We start from the raw sequence: 18079 nt of genomic DNA on the forward strand, positions 1-18079 counted from the left end.
AAAAAAGAAAGGAAAAAAGAAAAGCAGGGCTGTAGCTTTGCCCTGACCAACGCATGGAGCTCCAGACTCTACTGCTGGCCTTAGGTTTCCAGAATACATCAAACTCCAGTGCTTTCTTAGGGTCTTACCTCCTAGAGCAAAAAGTTAATCCTGTGTTCAGAAAGGCACTTGAAGTTTTATCTAAATCATCCATATTCAGCAGGACAACTAAAACTAAGCTTAATGGTAAACAGTGCTTTAAAACTAAATTCATTGTTGATTTTCAACAATGCTGCTTCAACAAATTAGAATCTAATCCCCAAGCACCTACGATCAAGGAGACCTCTTTATATCATACTAAAGAGAAAGACACATGAGAAGGAAATCCAAAAAAGCTCACACTGCAACTGGGAGCCAGGCAGAGGCAGATAATACAAACCTGAGCACAGGGGAATCTACCCATGTTCATCCCCACAAGGGGCACTGCCACCTCTGCATTACAGATGCATGGTCTAAACCTTTGAATTTTTCTCCATCTACTTTCAATAAAATTGAAATAAATTGAATAAAACTGAGCAGAGCTCTCTTTCTTCTACACAGACATATACATAAAGCATCTTAACATGTACTTGAGCTGCCTACACCCAAGGCATGCATGACTCTCCAAACCTCTTCATCCAAGAGATGAACTAACCCCAAACTCTGCCGAGTACCAGTTTAGTTGATACTGACAATAACTTTCGAAAGCTAATTCCCTTTGTATTTTCCTTTATCATAAGAGATTTCAACTAACTTTAAGTTTCAATTAACTTCTCCGGCCTTTTTATGAGGGGCAGCGGGAAGAACGAAAAGAAGGAGAAAGACTCTTAAATCTGTCTTCTAAGTCATTATATAATACTGCATTTTAATTACACTATGGGCTGAATTTGGCTGTCTCTTTAGATAAAGCAATATCAAAGCAGTCTGTCAAAAGGCAAAAGCCTGTTTGAGTTTACTCTGCCATCTCTTACAGAGACTTCATTAATTTTTATAGCTACTGATTTTGCTTTATCCTCATTTTTATGTTTAACGTCTATTTTTCTTTGCTTCCATGCATGGAATTGACTTGAAAAGAATTTATGAAAATAATAAAGTGGAATCTTTAATTTTTCTGATATTTTACGATTTTCTTTAAAATGGGCAGTTTGACGAAAAACACAAGTCGTTTGTTTTTTTTTTAAACACAAGACTTCAGTGCTCAAAATCCCAATAAATTTTGAATGGCACATACTGAAGCTGAGACTTCAGACCAATATCTTTGGTTATTATTCCAGCTCATCAGAACAACAGGATTAAACAACATAAGTGATTTAATTCTAAACTGAAAGATATGTTAGTAAAAATGACTATTTTCTGAATGTTTTCTGTGACACTGTAAGGTCTTTGACATGTCCATTTAGACATTACAATGAGGTGACATAAATTCACCTGAATGTTAACATAAACAGACCTTTTCTAGAGACCTTGCAAGTGAAGTGACAGAATGAGATTAACGTTAGAGTTTTAACGATAAGAGTATTTATTTTACCAAGAGGTCTCATGCATGACTTAACCTACCTTTCAGCATCAAGTTTTACAAAAACTGTACCATTTTTATGAAGTTCACTTGAAAAAATTAAAGGAAATAGAGGACAGATGGTCTACCCAAGGAATAAAGTCCAGTCCTACTCTGCTTTAACTCAGGGTGTCATTGCTAGCAATAGCTGTTCCCTCCTCAGTGATTTTTATATTGTTTCTATATTATAATTTAACTATTTAAACATGGAAGCTACTAGATAAAGCAGGCTGGTTCTCCTCAAAAACTAACAAGCTACAACCAGTGGTGCCGAGGATATTTAAAACTGATTTTGGATAAAAGAAAAAGAAGAAAAAATCATTACAAAAAAGTAAAGGGGCAGATTTTTACTGGTAGGCTGAGCCTACCAGCCATCCCTGACTCATGCTTGACCTCGTGCTCACCAACAGGGAAGGGCTTGTTGGAAATGTGACTCTCCAGAGCAGCCTTGGATGCAGCGATCATGAGGTGCTCGAATTTGAGATCCTCAGGACAGTGAGAAGAGCGTGCACTGCCCTGGATTTCAAAAGAGCAGACTTTGGCCTCTTCAGGAACCTGCTGTGGAAGGTTCCATGGGATACAGCCCCAGAAGGCAGAGGGGCCCAAGACTGTTGGTTGATATTCAAGGATCACCTGCTACAAGCTCAGGAGTGTTGCATCCCAACCAGAAGGAAGTGCAGCAGGAGGGCCAGGAGACCTCCTTGGATGGATAAGGAGCTCCTGAGGAAAATTCAAATGAAAAAAAGAGGCTTATAATAAGTGGAAGCAAAGACAGGTGGCCTGGGAAGAATACAGGGATGTTGTCTGGGAAGCTACGGACAAGGTTAGGAAAGCTAAAGCCCAGTTAGAATTAAACTTAGCTAGAGGTATTAAAGATAACAGGAAGGGATTCTACAAGTACATAGCAAATAAAAAACAGACTAGGGAGAATGTAGGCCCCCTCAGGAAGCTCTCAGGAGAACTGGCTACACAGGATTTGGAGAAGGCTGAGGTTCTGAATGACTTCTTTGCCTCAGTCTTCACTGGCAAAGGCTCTGACCCCACCACCCAGGTCTTGGAAGGCAGATGCAGGGACTGTGAGAATGAAGACCTTGTGCCCACTGTAGGAGAGGAACTGGTTCGAGACCATCTTAAAAATCTGAACGTGCATAAGTCCATGGGTCCTGATGAGATCCATCCGCGGGTCCTGAAGGAGCTGGCAAATGAAGTTGCGAAGCCGCTGGCCATCATATTTGAGAAATCATGGCAGTCAGGTGAAGTTCCCGATGACTGGAAAAAGGGAAATATAACCCCCATGTTCAAGAAGGGGAAAATGGATAACCCAGGAAATTACAGAGCAGTCAGTCTCACCTCTGTGCCTGGCAAAATCTTGGAGCAGATTCTCCTGGAAGGCATGCTAAGGCACATGAAAAACAACATGGTGCTTGGTGACAGCCAGCATGGCTTCACTAAGGGGAAATCCTGCCTGACCAATTTGGTGGCCTTCTATGATGGGGCTACAGAACTGATGGACAGGGGTAGAACAGTTGATGTCATCTACCTGGACTTGTGTAAAGCATTCGACACTGTCCCACACAACATCCTTGTCTCTAAATTGGAGAGACATCAATTTGATGGATGGACCACTCGGTGGATAAAGAACTGGCTGGATGGCTGCACACAAAGAGTTGGTCAATGGCTCAGTGTCTGGCTGGAGACCAGTAACGAGTGGTGTCCCTCAGGGATCGGTGTTGGGACCGGTCTTGTTCAACATCTTCGTCGCTGACATGGAGAGTGGGATTGAGTGCGCCCTCAGCAAGTTGGCCGATGACACCAAGCTGTGTGGTTTGGTTGATACGCTGGAGGGAAGGAATGCCATCCAGAGGGACTTTGACTCACTTGTGAGGTGGGCTGATGCCAACCTCATGAAGTTTAACCATGACAAGTGAAAGCTCCTACAGCTGTGTCAGAGCAATCCCAGGCACAGCTACAGGTTGGGCAGAGAAGAGATTCAGAGCAGCCCTGTGGAGAAGGACTTGGGGGTGTTGGTTGATGAGAAAATGAACATGAGCTGGCAGTGTGCACTTGCAGCCCAGAAAGCCAACCGTATCCTGGGCTGCATCAAAAGGAGTGTGACCAGCAGGTCGAAGGAGGTGATCCTGCCCCTCTACTCTGCTCTTGTGAGACCTCACATGGAGTATTGTGTGCAGTTCTGGTGTCCTCAACATAAAAAGGACATGGAACTGTTGGAACAAATCCAGAGAAGGGCCACGAGGATGATCAGGGGACTGGAGCACCTCCCATATGAAGACAGGCTGAGGAAGTTGGGGCTGTTCAGCCTGGAGAAGAGAAGGCTGCTTGGAGACCTCATAGCAGCCTTCCCGTCTCTGAAGGGGGCCTATAGGGATGCTGGGGAGGGACTCATTATTAGAGACTGTAGTGATAGGACAAGGGGTAACGGGTTAAAACTTAAACAGGGTAAGTTTAGATTGGATATAAGAAGGAAATTCTTTCCTGTAAGGGTGGTGAGGCACTGGAATGGGTTGCCCAGGGAAGTTGTGAATGCTCCATCCCTGGCAGTGTTCAAGAGCAGGTTGGACGAGGCCTTGGGTGATATGATTTAGCCTAAGGTGTCCCTGCCCACAGCAGGGGGGTTGGAACTTGATGATCTTAAGGTCCTTTCCAACCTAAACTATTCTATGATTCTGTGATTCTATGAAAGACTCCTTCCTATTCTGGAGGAAATCCCTATCAACCACCTTCCTCTCATGTCCAACCATTACCGCAGGACTGCCAAGACCACCACTAAATCATGTCATTGAGGGTGCCAGCTTATACTCACTCTACAATCTTCCAGTGAAAGTCTTCAGGAATAAGATAAGTACAAAAAGAAACAAGCTGCATTGATAAATGCATCTACAATAGCATCCTTTCCAAAACCAGGAAGTATGAAGAGTCACTCTGGCATGACAGCCAGAGTGACTGGATGGACCAGTGGGGTCCTAGATAAAGGAATTTCATCTCTTCTTCAGCCATTTGATCGACAACCCTGATTTCCATCTATTTTATTTAATAGCTTGATGTGATTTTCTAGCGCTGTTCTTTCATATTGTAATAAATTATTATTTTTTTTTTACTATTAGGTGTTTTTTTTCCTGTGAACCTTTTAAATGCCAGAATTTTCACACACTGCCTTTTGCATAATTATTTACCTTTGAAAAACATTGGCCACTTTTAGGGTGAAGGGGAAAGGCAGAAGCCGGGGAATTAAAGGGTGCGAGAGGGAGGCAATATTTCTGACTGAAGTAGCAGCTTATTTATTACGCTTGTTCATACCTTTTAAAATCCTGTGTTCTTCCCAATCTATAGAACAAACTTGAAAAAGCAATCAAGCACTAATCTGGGAGCCTCTGAAACATTGCACATTTCTATAGCTGTTATATTGAATCTATCCTTTATAAATGTGACTACAGCTGCTCCCAGCACCAGTGTCTGCCTCGAGTTTGAATTTTACTATTTGCTGTTATTTTCAGGTTATTGCTACCAGCAGGATATAATAAATTGGGTTCTAAAGTATCTTGTTTCCCTATATATTTTTACTCAGGCAGTGATTTGGAGGAAGAGTGGAAGACAAAATCAGCTCTGATAGGATTATTTCCATAATGTAATTTTAATACAATAAATAAATTATCTGTGAATATACTCATATGCACATATACTTGCAGGCATACATACCAACACTGTGTTAAAAAGCAATGATGACCAGACACAGGGAGAAATACATAGGATGATATTTTGGTTGCAGTGATTCCTTTCAAATGTCGGTTTTCAATTCCTCAGTAGATAAATAACTCATTTTTTTCCCAGACCTTAACTTTAGTTCCCTCTTCCAATGAAAAAACAAGTATTTTTGACATTAACACCTAAATGAGGCATTTCCAAATACCACTAACGTATCTGGGATACACTCAAAGAATACCAGGACTGTCTCTTATATACTGATACAGCCATATTTTAGCTAATACTCAATTCTCAAAGCATTAAATCCAGATGCTTACCTTATCTTTGGCAGGACTAAGCCAAATTAATGATTGCCAGGGTACAAGAAAGAGATGGCATATCTTTGTGAAAGTTCCTACTGCCTTTGCCAGGACTCATGAACCAAAGACACTCGGATCAACACAAGGGGAAATTACTTGAGAAAATCACAGAGGAATGAGTCATGTTATTAAAAAACCTACATGTGTAAAATGTAATAGGGATTAACCCAGCAAAACACTTGTAAGTAGTTTCTCTAACATGAAAGCCTAGTTTTTATAGCAAAACCAAAACATTAGACAAAGGAGAAGTAGTGAAGGTAACTTAACTAGCCTGGAAATGGTGCCAACCCTAGTCTAGTGCACCCCTCCACCAAAAAGCCCGATGCACCCCATGCCTGATGGAAAGGGTTCCTTCATGCCTTTAAGAAGAATCAATTCTTTTTGAAGCCACAAGGCACAAAGTTAAAGTCCTATTTTCAATTAAATCTATCTAATAGACAAGAAACAAAGTATGAATAGAAAGCTAATCACAGCATGAAAGAGGGTTAATAGCAGATTGCCAAGAGCAACAACAGTTTAATGTATTTCAGAACAATAAAGATCCTCGCAATTTTATTAAAGTGACACAGACTATTAGCACTCCATAGTATTAAAAGTTTCCCTGTGTCCATACCCTCTGCTGCACAATGGGATCCTGATCCCAACTGGAATACTGTGTTGTTTTGCTACAGCAGAATTTGTAGAGATTATAAACAGAAACTGCAGATCTGGCAAAATTCAGAGTGAAGATGGGGCTTCACACCAGTGGTCACATGGCTGAGCAAAGCAGAGGAGAAAAGTCATCAAGAGTGTCCAGGAAAAACAGTAGAAACAATTGGGATGCTGAGGTGCTAGTGAAGGAAACGACAGGAATGAAAAAGGAATTCTCCAGGATGTTTGAGCCTTGATAGCTATTATTCAGAAAATGCCATTAGACGCTGAAAACCACTGGGACAGACCTGGTGGGGTGACAGAAGCCACAGTGAACACAGGGAAGAAAACCCAGAAGTGGTGATCTACTTCACGAAAGACTCATAAGTGGGTGAACTTTGCCCATCACTAAGTTTAGCATTCGTTCAACAGGAAGGAGCACCCATGAGCAGAAATCTGTTCTGTGAAGGACACATCACTGCAGCAGTCCTGGTACAACAAGAAAAGCACCACTATGAATGCTTCTATGATACTGGGACGTGGTAAAGGTGGCCCAAAGCTTAAGATAGTGACACATTAAGCTAGTCCACTCATGGCATAGCCATGCCAGCTCAGATCCTGAAATCAGCAGGACTGCTCCATGAAGAGTTGACCCAAATTCACAAGATTGATTTATCTCAAATGTTTCCTGTTCCAGGACAAGCACAGCCACCATTGGCTTCATTACCCCTCCCCACTGTCTTAGTCTGTGGCATAGCCTCGTACATACCAATCCCCTTATTTTTTCATATGACTCAACAATAGTGTTTGAACACAACATAGCTCCCCGTCCCAGTAACAACAGCAGGACAAAATTACTTACAGCAAACCACTACCATTCTAAATAAAATTAATCCAGTTCAGGTGGCAGGAAATCATGACAAAAATACAAATGAAATTAAAATCTTAGGTTTCAAAGATAAAACCCTAAGTCAAAACTTATTATCTCATATGAACTGACTGGGCAGCATATTATTTGCTGCATACCAAAGCCAGTCATATAAATCAAAGTATTCATAAAGGGATAAATATTTCATGGTCATATCAAATAGCTTGTTGACAAAAAAAGGCATATTATTTATAAGGCACCTTTTAGAAGGCACACTTCTTTCACTGTCAAAGTCTTTTATACATTATTCTCTTCATTTTACTTTAATTAGTTTCTAGACATGAAAGAACTGAAAATATTACACCTCTAAAAGACATTAGGGAAAATGTTTGGGTTTTTCCCCTAATGGATTCAAACTACAATTTTTGAAATACACATTTAAACAATACTCTCAAGCACTGCAACAAACTGAATAAAATCATTTCCTCTCTTGCTTCTAAAGGGTTTCCCCTGAAGAAGCCAGCTGTTACATATTTATTTTTCCATTATATGAGTTTTATCTCGTAAATTCTGCTCAGCATTTGGTGAGCTTACAGATCAATAACTCTGCATCACAGAAATATAAATCTGATGCAGACTTGCCTGAATATATTTTACACTTCAGAGGTGTATTTCTCATTTTCTCAAAGCAGCTCGGTCATCCCAATGATAAATAACTAGTTTGGGATGAGAGAGATCCTTAGAGGGGAGTCTTCCACCTGAGAATGCGGGTTTGTGTGATTCAGGACAACTAAGCCCCAGGCTGGATGCTTCTACTGCTGCACCACAAGCCAGCTGAACAGAGGTTTTTTTCACACCACTGCTGACCATCAGTTATCTCTCTATGGTCCTTGCAAAGTTTTCTCATTGTTAAGATATTCTAACCTATTCCTTTTCAATTTTATAAACCAGACAAGGACAACAGGATTTAAACATCAAAGTTCCTAAACTCTAATTTCCAGTGAGTAAATCAATCTTGTAATTCCTGCAGCTTCACCAGCATAAATTTGAAAACAAAACAAAACCCCAAAAAAAACCAAACCACACCCAAACAAAAAAAAAGTGTGCATTTAATCTAGTGTTCATACTCCACACAGGGTTCATATTCACTCCAACAGCGCATATCCCAACTCCTATCTGTAGCTTATCTCTAATCAACGCATCTTTTCCCAATAAATATGTGGGATGGTAACAGCCATAAATGATAACAACCTGCACAAGCAACTTACTGTTTCTGAAAAGTCAGACAAGACAGATAGCACCCAAAGGGTGGTGGCATGTTCAAATGCCAATGAAGAGTTTATTGAACAGATGCCTTATGTACCAATTTGAAACAGTAATCCCCCAAAAGACGTACATTGGAAGATCATGATTCACAGCAGAACAAAGAACTTGCAGGGGGAAAAAAATGTGGCACCCTCATTAGGAAACAGAACATACAGAGCAAAGAGGCAAACCCACATATTTTAGAGCTAGAAAAGACAAAAGGGCAGAAAGAAAAGAATGAGAATAAATACAGAATAATACAACATATAAATAAAGGAGACCTCAAATTCATCTTCGTGTAACTCCAAAGAGACATTAATTTCTGGAAAATAAAATACATTGCCAAAACATCTCCCATATGGGAATTAAGAATAGTCTAAAAAGTTCACTCATCAGATAAGAAAGGATTAAACAGTTTTGCCTAACTGAAGTAGAGAGAAAGCTCAACATTTTGTGGAAAACAAGAAAGGATAAAGGCCATTAAATTATCATTTTGAGACTTGTATAAGTAGGGCTTAGATTAAAGTGCAGGCAACACTTTCAGACCATTTGGGGATTCTGTCAGTAAAGTGGCTTGTAAGACAAAAATACATAGGGAAATACACACAGGGATGGATCAGAAAGCAACCATTAGACCTGAAAAGGCACTTGAGTATTTACTAGATCTTGAATTGTAAACAGACTAAAGGAGTTTGTTCTTGCTGCTACAGCTGGTAACACACAAGTTTATAAAAAAAAATACAATGCAAGATGACCCAGGTGGAACTGCATGCTAAAAATAAATCAAAAATGGTTGAACTGCAGTGAAATAAGTCAAGAAAATATATCTACTAACAGGTGAGGGCTGAGTATCTCTCAAAGGAAAGAGGGCTATAAAAGTAATAAAGACTTCCGTAAGAAGTAGTTTTGCAGGGTAACACTAAAAGGTATCTGAGAATAATGAAGGCACAACTACCTCACATACCTTCCACTGAAATTCAAGATAAAATAAAAATAAATATATGGAGACAAATATGATGGAGACACTTATTAAGCCAAAAAAGTGTAAAAAGACTTTAGAACCCTGTACAGGTATGAGAATTTAATGTGGATTTTCAGATGGAAAATAAAAAGTATTAAGAAGATAGGAAACTGCAATGATTTGCTTGTGAGTTGGTAATAACAGATACATTTTATTAGCCGATTTTACTATGCTGGGTAAACAATAAAGGGGATTCAAGGAAGAAAAACATTTCATAAAAGTCTTTTCAGTCCTGTAATTAAAACTTAAGCAGACAGGCTCCCAAAAACATTTTAAGAAGACTCTGAAAGTGAGAGGTAAATTGGATCTCATTCAAATAAATAAAAAAGAAAAAATGTCAAGATATATAAGGCACAAACTTTATGAAAGAATGACAGGACAGGCAGATCCCTACTTAGAAAACCACAGAAAATATGGAGAGACGTGCAATCCCAGTCACTAGGGACAGCAGGTAACTAGTTCAGAGAAGAGAGGAGATGCTTCTGGAGAATTTTATAAAGGATGCCACCCCCAGACAACTGATTAAGGGTTACAGTCTATGGACAAATCCAAAAAGCAAAATTTAATTAGAAATCAAAAGGATGCTCCCTGGCCTTCAAGAAAGGAAGTAAAAAAATCCTGAGGCAGAAGAGTAAATGTAGGAATCTCGTATGTTCATTAATTGTTTGAATATAAATTCAGACACCATTCCCAGGCTCTAAGAGGAATTTTAATTCCCATATTATTGGACTTTATGTGATTGAGAGAAGAGTTGTATTGCCAAACAAGGAGAGAAATTTCATAAAGTGATCATTGCATAATATCCTTCCATACTTTTACCAAAGGTCTTTTTTGTTGGTACACTGGGGATTGTTAGTAAGTGATGCTCGCCCAGATTAATTAAAATTTATTGTGGGAAAATGTATCATGGGAGAACACATTCCAGATAACATTTTATAAAATCAACAGTCACAAAAATGTTGTATCAATTCAGAAAAGAGAATAAAACATGTGTTCACTTAGCCGTGCCTGGCTTTGAAAATAAGTTGAGGATCTGCATTTCTGCTTTATTGAAAACACCTTCCATAACACTGAAGAGATTTACATTAAAAAAGAGGTATGAATAAGGGTATCCACCACTACGCCTACAGTTTGCTCCAGACACAGAATGTTCAGGCCCAGTGATCAGGGAGTATGCAGAGATGAATGACAGAAAGGGCAGACTGGAGCTGTACATAGGTAGCTCACTTGCATTTTCTATGCTACTTTTTGTGCAAAATTTGTCTCCTCCTTAAATGCAGCATCATTTCAAACATGTAGCTTTGCTGCTTCCAGCTCTGGATATCAAAAAAATAATCATAAACTTTAAGTATTAGAAGACCATCTTTGTGTGAAAATTATAAATTATAAATTTTAATATGTTAAAATTCAATTAGATTCTTTAAAAACACATGGTTCTGCTTAAAGCCAATTATGATAAAGTTCAGTCTAAATTAACAAAAGCCTCACAACTGAGTAGAGATGTAGATTCCTTCAACTGAATAGCCAACATTAAAAATAGCACAGTCTCTTAAGTGCCTATACATCGGCTTACCTACAGGTACCTGAATGACAAAACACTTTACACATTTACCAAGTGTCCCTGCCAGCTTTGTCTAGATTCAAGTGTCCCAGAATGCAAGAATATTACAAAGGACTTCAAACGTTGGAAGACCTTCTGTCCCCAAATACTCATCACCCATCTTAAAAATATGGACTTCCTCTTCAAGGCCTAAAACAATATATAACTTCAATTGGATCAAGACAGGTATTTCTTAGTTAGGTCACCTCTTGGGAGAGAAAGATATAAAATCTTATCAATGCATTTCTGAAAGTAATACCTGAATATAAGTTTCCTATTTCCAATATCTGCAAGTTGGAATTTTATAATCAAAATGTAGAAAGCTTTCAGCAGACTTAACCTTCTATATATAGGGACACAAGAAAACAGGGTCTCCCTTTCTAAATATACCCATTTTAATAAATGAGAAAGTAGATGGGAAGACTAAGCAAATGAAAAATGAGAGAGATATCCTTGGGGGATAAAAGAGCTTTGAGCAATATGTATAAATAAATCACAGATGGTACCTGTCTCCAACTAGGATTCAACATACTTTATCCAAGAATGCTGCTGGAGAGACCACAGGACACATTTCTTTCACATATATTATTGGGCCTAGGTCCAAATTCTCATTGGAAGTAATCAAAAGAGTAACAACTGTGATGGACTGTAATAACCTATTAGACTCGCTTGTTTGATCCTGAATGATCCCTTTAAGGACACTCAAGGGGTGAAGAAAGAAAAATTACTATACTTCTGATGGTAGCAATTAGACTCTAAATTGGCTTAGATATAGGATTCACTTCTTCGTCTTCCTCCATCACTGAAAAAATGATACAATAAAATATAAGATGATGAATAGATAGTATTAGTGATGAATAGAAGTATTCTATCAGTTCAAATTGCCAGGAAAAAAGGCCTGAAAAGATGTCATTCCTTATTTATTCAAAGAACAAAAATAGATCAGCTAGCAAGTGAGACACACTGAATATTACTGGATAGGAAGGGATAACTGGGAAGGCCCTCTTTCTATTTGCATGCAACTATGTTGGCAGTAAATATGGTTCTCACTTTGTCAGGACTACTGCAAATCTGCACTACTGTCTTGCAATGGCAGTAATAATGTTTACCTTGTACAATTGCTCTGCATATTTTGTTTTTTTTCAGTCGCTTTTATGAATTATTTTTTTTTTAAAGAAAGGGTTAGAACTGTAAAAAACAAGGAAGAGTTATCCCAGTGTTTCCTTTTCACTGAGGGGACAGTTTGCAATCTTTACATTGAACTGAACTTTAAATAAGGAAAAAACTTGCAGGTGATCACACACTGGATATAGAGCACCGATTCTGTTACAAATTATGTTGCTGCAAGAGTTTCAAGATGCACTCCTCTAATCTTCTTGAGTAACCCACAATACTGAAAAAGAATAAAGAAATGTGAACAAAGTCAGTTGAAGTTTGCTGCGTACCCACTTGCCGTGTGCTGGCTGCAGGAACACAAAAGCGGTTAGAAGGATGAAGACAGTCAAGAAACGTTACACACTTCTCATAAACAGCATTTTTCTTACTTTGAAAGTTATGTACATCGCACACTTGTGCAAAACAACAATAGGGTTTGTATTGGGAGAGCAAGGTAGTGCCAGATGTTTGGGAGAGGTGAAGCAGCAACTATGCATGGATTGAGTAGAGATTAAAACGGCCCTGGCTTTCTATAATCTCAGAGTCTGGGGGGGATGCTAGTACACACTGGGTGTCCAGGAAACATTTGCTTTTGCCTTTGTAAGTAAATAAATCTAAGATATGATATTGTGTTCTTATTATCTTACATCTCTGCTCAAAAACATATTCTGCAAGAGCACCACACAGAGTAAATAAAACAGTCTAAGATGAATTATTCATCATGCATCTGTATCTACTCATTATTCTTCTAAAAGAAATATAACTCACTTCTAGAGTCCAAAAACCATCTGTCTGCTCAGAAGTTGTGACAATATTATTTTTGCTTTCCCCTTCAGATCACAAGAAAGATTGTGTACCAGTCTGAAGCAGAGGCTAAAGCCATATCCGGAATGCAGTGACACCCTTTTTTATACTCTAAACCAGGACTAAAACCACAGATGAATGTATTCAGCTATCAAGGGGCTGGGCTACCTGATGTATGAGAGAGGAAGAAAACTCAACTCGAAGCAAAAATTAGCTTTTTCATTCTTTGAAACCCTCCCTTCACAAGTAACCTACAGAACTGGCAGCAATTCACCCCGTAAGATTGTAGCTCCTGGCAGTTCCTCGGGACCCTGAGGAACACATGCTCCTGCTCCCTCTGATGGTCAGTAACACTTCACAATGTAAGCATGGATACAATGCTTAGCATCAGCCAGCTGAAACCTACTAATGACTGCAAGTTATCTACTTTTTTTTTCTTTGCCCTATTCACTTTACTCAAATCTACTTGGGCCAAACATTTCGGAATGACTACACGTATGTACCTTCCTTCAGTCGGTGCATCCCAAGTTCCATGGTGATTTGGACACAGTAGACTTCCCGGGTTTGTATGCCACCTCCACAAAGGCCTACGTGCTTGTGGTGGCGAGGGTCCTGCTGGTCAAGCAGGAGAGACACTTGGCAAGCTTTCCATTCCGAAGTCCTCCATGCAAATCTTAGGAAATAAAAGAGAGCAGGTAAAACGAGTTTTTGAAAAGCTGTGGGTGAGGGAGTGGTATTTTATTAGATGACAAACTACAATTGGTTTAATCTTTATATCAGTGCTTCCCTGTCCAAAATGGAGTGTTTTGAAACACTTGGAATGTTAAATTTACAAAGGTTGAGTATTTGCTATTTGTCTGAAGCGTTTGTGTAAAACTTTTCAGATCTCCAAAGCATTCTGAAACACTAAATCATCCTGACAACACTTTGAGCAGGGTGCAAAGAAGAAACAAAGATTAAGAGGTTTGATTAAGTGCAAAAACTAGTTTTCAAACATGCAGCTCAAACCACTAAACCACCCCTCTCTGCCAAGAGCTGAACGTCTCGCTCTGAAATGCACTTAATAGCTAAAACCCCACATACATCAGTGGAGCTCGAAGCACCAGGTGGCTTTTCTATAGGTGACAGCTTTATAAACGCCTAGGGTACTACCAATTTCTTCAAGGGATTGGCTAAAGTAACTCAGTTCTTGTTTCAGTTTCCAGAAGTTGTGATCCACAGCAAGCTCCAGATAAAAATATTGTCATTCTGCATTCCCTTCACACCTAAAGAGCATTAATGCTTTTCAAGAAAGAATAAAGTACTTGGGCAATGAATTGTGAATGTTGTACAATCATTACTGGTATGTACCCAGTTTAAATTCCAGGAAGAACTTATTAAAACTAAGGGAAAACAGTATCGTGTATCAGTGGAAAGCATAAGTTATTTCAGCAACGTGTCTGCAAATGTATAGCATATTTCTAATACAACAGCTTTTAACAGGCATAATTCATTTTGATTCACAGGTCACAGTATCAGGGGAGTAAAAAAAGCTTGAAGACTTTCTTAGCTTCCTGAATGCAAATCTGAGGTAATATTGTTTTTATAACCAATCTGTTCACACTTTGGCTGTTTTATTCCTTTGCTCCTCTAAATTTCATAGTTTACTTTTTTCCATACAATCTTTGAGGGTTGTGTAATGTAAGCTAAAAATAATTTACTTCTTTTATCCTCAAGACAAATGCTCTCTCCTCTTACAGCAGATCCACGGCTGTTAAAACAGTGTATGTTTGTTAACCTGACAACTGATCGCTGTAAACTCAAGCACATGAGGTGCCTCTGCAGAAAAAGCCTTCCACATCATAATTCTGTGTATGCTTCATAGCAAGTATCTGCTCTTGACTACAGCTTGACAAGAAAACACGCATCTTAAAATTATATAAAAAATAAATATATTAGTTTGCCTGAGCACACATCGATATTCTCTTATGTTGTAAATATGGGTAAAAGAATGATTTCTAGCCAGAGTACTTACAGATTTTGCAACATACCCATGGAAAATGTTTGTGAATACTGCCAATTACTTTTTAATTTACAGGTACTTTTCAGATGAGCTGTCATGCTCTCTTAAATAACATACAGTATCATGTGCAAATTTGGATATCCTCGCAGAGTTTATTATCAACAGAAAAAACAATAAAGAATACACTTCTCATATGAAAAGCATGAAATACTTGAACTCCCACAACATATAAAGCACAGCCATGAATTTTTTTCTTCTAGTAGTTCCTTCTGGGAATTCCTAATTGCATTTCTTGGGCCTGCGGTATTAAATGCAACCTTCCTCATCATAAAGGCAATGAAGAGTGCTCTTCATCCTGAAGAGGAATCCTCCACACCACTTCAGGACATTGTGCTCTTCAAGTCTACAATTTCAAACTAGAAGCTTAAATGCAGAACACGCACATCTTTCCACAGCCACAGAAATAGCTGTTTTAGGGAAGTATTTCTTAAAACTGACTATCAATATCTGGCTTAGGTAGTTAGCTGTGAACTCTGGGTTCCTTTAGGAACGTGAGCACCTGCTTCTCACATTCAGTGTGAATTGTGAGAGTTAACACCTACAAAAAATAGGCCATCAGTGATTAAAATTATGCAAAATAACTAAATCTTAACTCAGAGATAATTAAACTTCATCAGCCCTTAAATCTTAAGAAAAAAAAGAAAAAAAACAAACCTTCAGATATTTTCATGGAGTAGCTGGATATTGTGCTACTCTGCTAAACCACAGAGCAGTCTTTAACAAAGAGCTACTGCATGCTCCAGCCACTGCCTGCTCTGCTGTGAGCAGCTTAAAGCCTAAGCCCCATCAGCCCATATTGCTTTTTCCCAGCTGGACATACCCTTGGCTGTGCAGAGTTTTCCCATAAGAAATCCTGATCCCCAAGCATTAGGTGTTTAGAAGGTACACATTTTCGTGACCATTAACAAGCGCGCCGCAACAGAAACTTATCTAAGGCAGCACTATCCTTGTGAGTGGGAGACCTAATGCAAGACCTTTTCAGATGGATTAAGCAACCTTGGACAGCTTTGTGGCAGACTCCTTGCAGGAGTTTAAGCAGCATGGATACATGGTATTAGTTTGCCCATCTACACACTAAAGACAATGAGAATAAACATTACTTAATGACAAGAAACTGACTACATAATCTCTATTTATATTTAATCAGAAGCTTGTTAATAGCCATTAGCAAAAAACTGAGATTACTGGTGTGCAAGTACTTGGGGCTTTGTGTAACTTTGGCAACCTCAAGCCAGTACTTGCAAATTATTAGCAACATCCACAGTGGGTTTACCACATGGCTGTAACTTCTCCAGTTGAACAAAGATAACCAAAGCCACCAACGCCACTATGGACATTCTATTGTTAGAGCAGACTATACCAGAAATGCACTGTACCAGCATTACGCTAAGGGGCCAATGCCACCCAGCCACTCCATTCACTAGCCCCAGAGGCTGAAGAGTGTAATAACTCAGTAAGTGGATGGGATATTACACATTTGGACCAAAGCTGGTCAGCTCCAGCATACTCTTGCGATCACTCTGCCAAAACCCATCAGTGACAATAATTTCAAATGTCAACAGGTTTAACATCTCATTTTAACTTTCACCAATATCTAGTTAGACTGATACAAACTCAGTATAATTGCAGTCCATATTTATCTAGAGATCTCTTACCAGCTGAAAAATATCTCAGCCTTTTCCTTTGGCTTCCCAATAGGTTTGTTTCAGTTATTGACACTACTGTTTGAGTTGCAGAAGGTCTAGCTACTTCAAAGATTAACAGATCCCATTGCTGATGGTTAGAGGATTAGCTAAATAACAACCCAGATGGGGACTCCACAATCCACAGACAGTTGTATCAGTCTGCTTAAGAAAATGGGCAAGCAAAAACTGCTAGTTTAAGAACAATGAAGTGTGTGCTTGAGGTGTCTAGGAGGTAACTTGGCTGGTACAGCTGAATAGCTTTTCACATCATAAGCAGTGCTCTCAATTTCTCTGCTAGAAAGTCAGTTCAGGAAGCAGAAGAGCAGAACCCAGAGGTTTCTGTTACCATCAAGGCAAAGCATGCTCTTGCACTGTGACACCCGACTGCAGCCACAGGAGAAGTGCCTGGCATGGAGTTGGAGAGCCAAAGCTACACTACAGATGGTTCCTAGTCCAAGGGGGGGACAACAAAGCTGCTCAGCTGAATGGAGGTCATTGCTGCAGCCCATGACTGGTGACGGTCCAAGAGCTGAAGAGGAGTGTTGCTACCATTCCCAACGCATATCTCCAGCAGCCTACTAGCACTGTTCACTGAATTTCCTTTCAAAGCTTTCCTACTTCACACTAATGCCTTATCTTTAATTGGGACGCATAATGGCCCTCATTTACAAAGTGATACCATCACACCTGTATCTCAGCAGTAACCTCAAGCCTTTTGAAATAATCAGGTCTTAAAACTTTCCCATTTTCCACCATTTAACTTCTGAAAAGCTTTGAATTTCCAACAAAGCAAAGGCTTTTTTTTCTAAATCTCTGTCTTGTAACATAGCAACCACAACAAAAAATGAAAGATTTAAAGACATAATCACAATTCTGGAAAATCCATCTATTCCCAGTGAACATGAAAGCTATGCAGCAAGGATAAAAATGATATAATACATCGTTTTAAAACTGATGACTCAGTGACAGTTATGCAACAAACAAGTACTAAATATCTCTCTGATTTATAGTAATCTTTTGGTCTTTCTACTCTACAGGACTTATGCTCTTAGCACTTACACAAGTTTTATACCTGTATACACACATTCACTTTAACTGAACTATCCCAAACTTGTATCACAATATAAGAAAGTAGAAACACTTCCTATTTATTTAAGCTTTTTAAGTGCTTAATCTAACCCCTTCAGAACAAATGACCAAAAGTAAAACAAAGTACAAAGCTCTGGAGTCCTACATGCAGTTAAAGTGTTTTATTTTCTTGCATTTAAACTATTGATTAAAGAAGTTATTGTAAACT

The 18079-nt window shown here is 39.0% G+C and overlaps 1 protein-coding gene across 3 annotated transcripts in view; it reads right to left on the reverse strand.

Annotated features, from left to right (window-relative positions):
- The window catches only part of THSD7B (thrombospondin type 1 domain containing 7B), a 284858-nt gene that overhangs the window by 194036 nt on the left and 72743 nt on the right, over window positions 1-18079 (reverse strand). For all 3 annotated transcript variants that reach the window (XM_057401826.1, XM_057401823.1, XM_057401824.1), the window contains one exon: window positions 13539-13708. In XM_057401826.1, coding sequence (XP_057257809.1) covers window positions 13539-13708 — 170 coding nt within the window. The remainder of the gene's footprint in view (window positions 1-13538; window positions 13709-18079) is intronic.

The sequence above is a fragment of the Pezoporus wallicus genome, unplaced genomic scaffold (assembly GCF_028554395.1).
Source record: "Pezoporus wallicus isolate ANWC-B61680 ecotype Strahan unplaced genomic scaffold, APGP_CSIRO_Pwel_v1 contig_865, whole genome shotgun sequence".
Taxonomy (NCBI): domain Eukaryota; kingdom Metazoa; phylum Chordata; class Aves; order Psittaciformes; family Psittacidae; genus Pezoporus; species Pezoporus wallicus.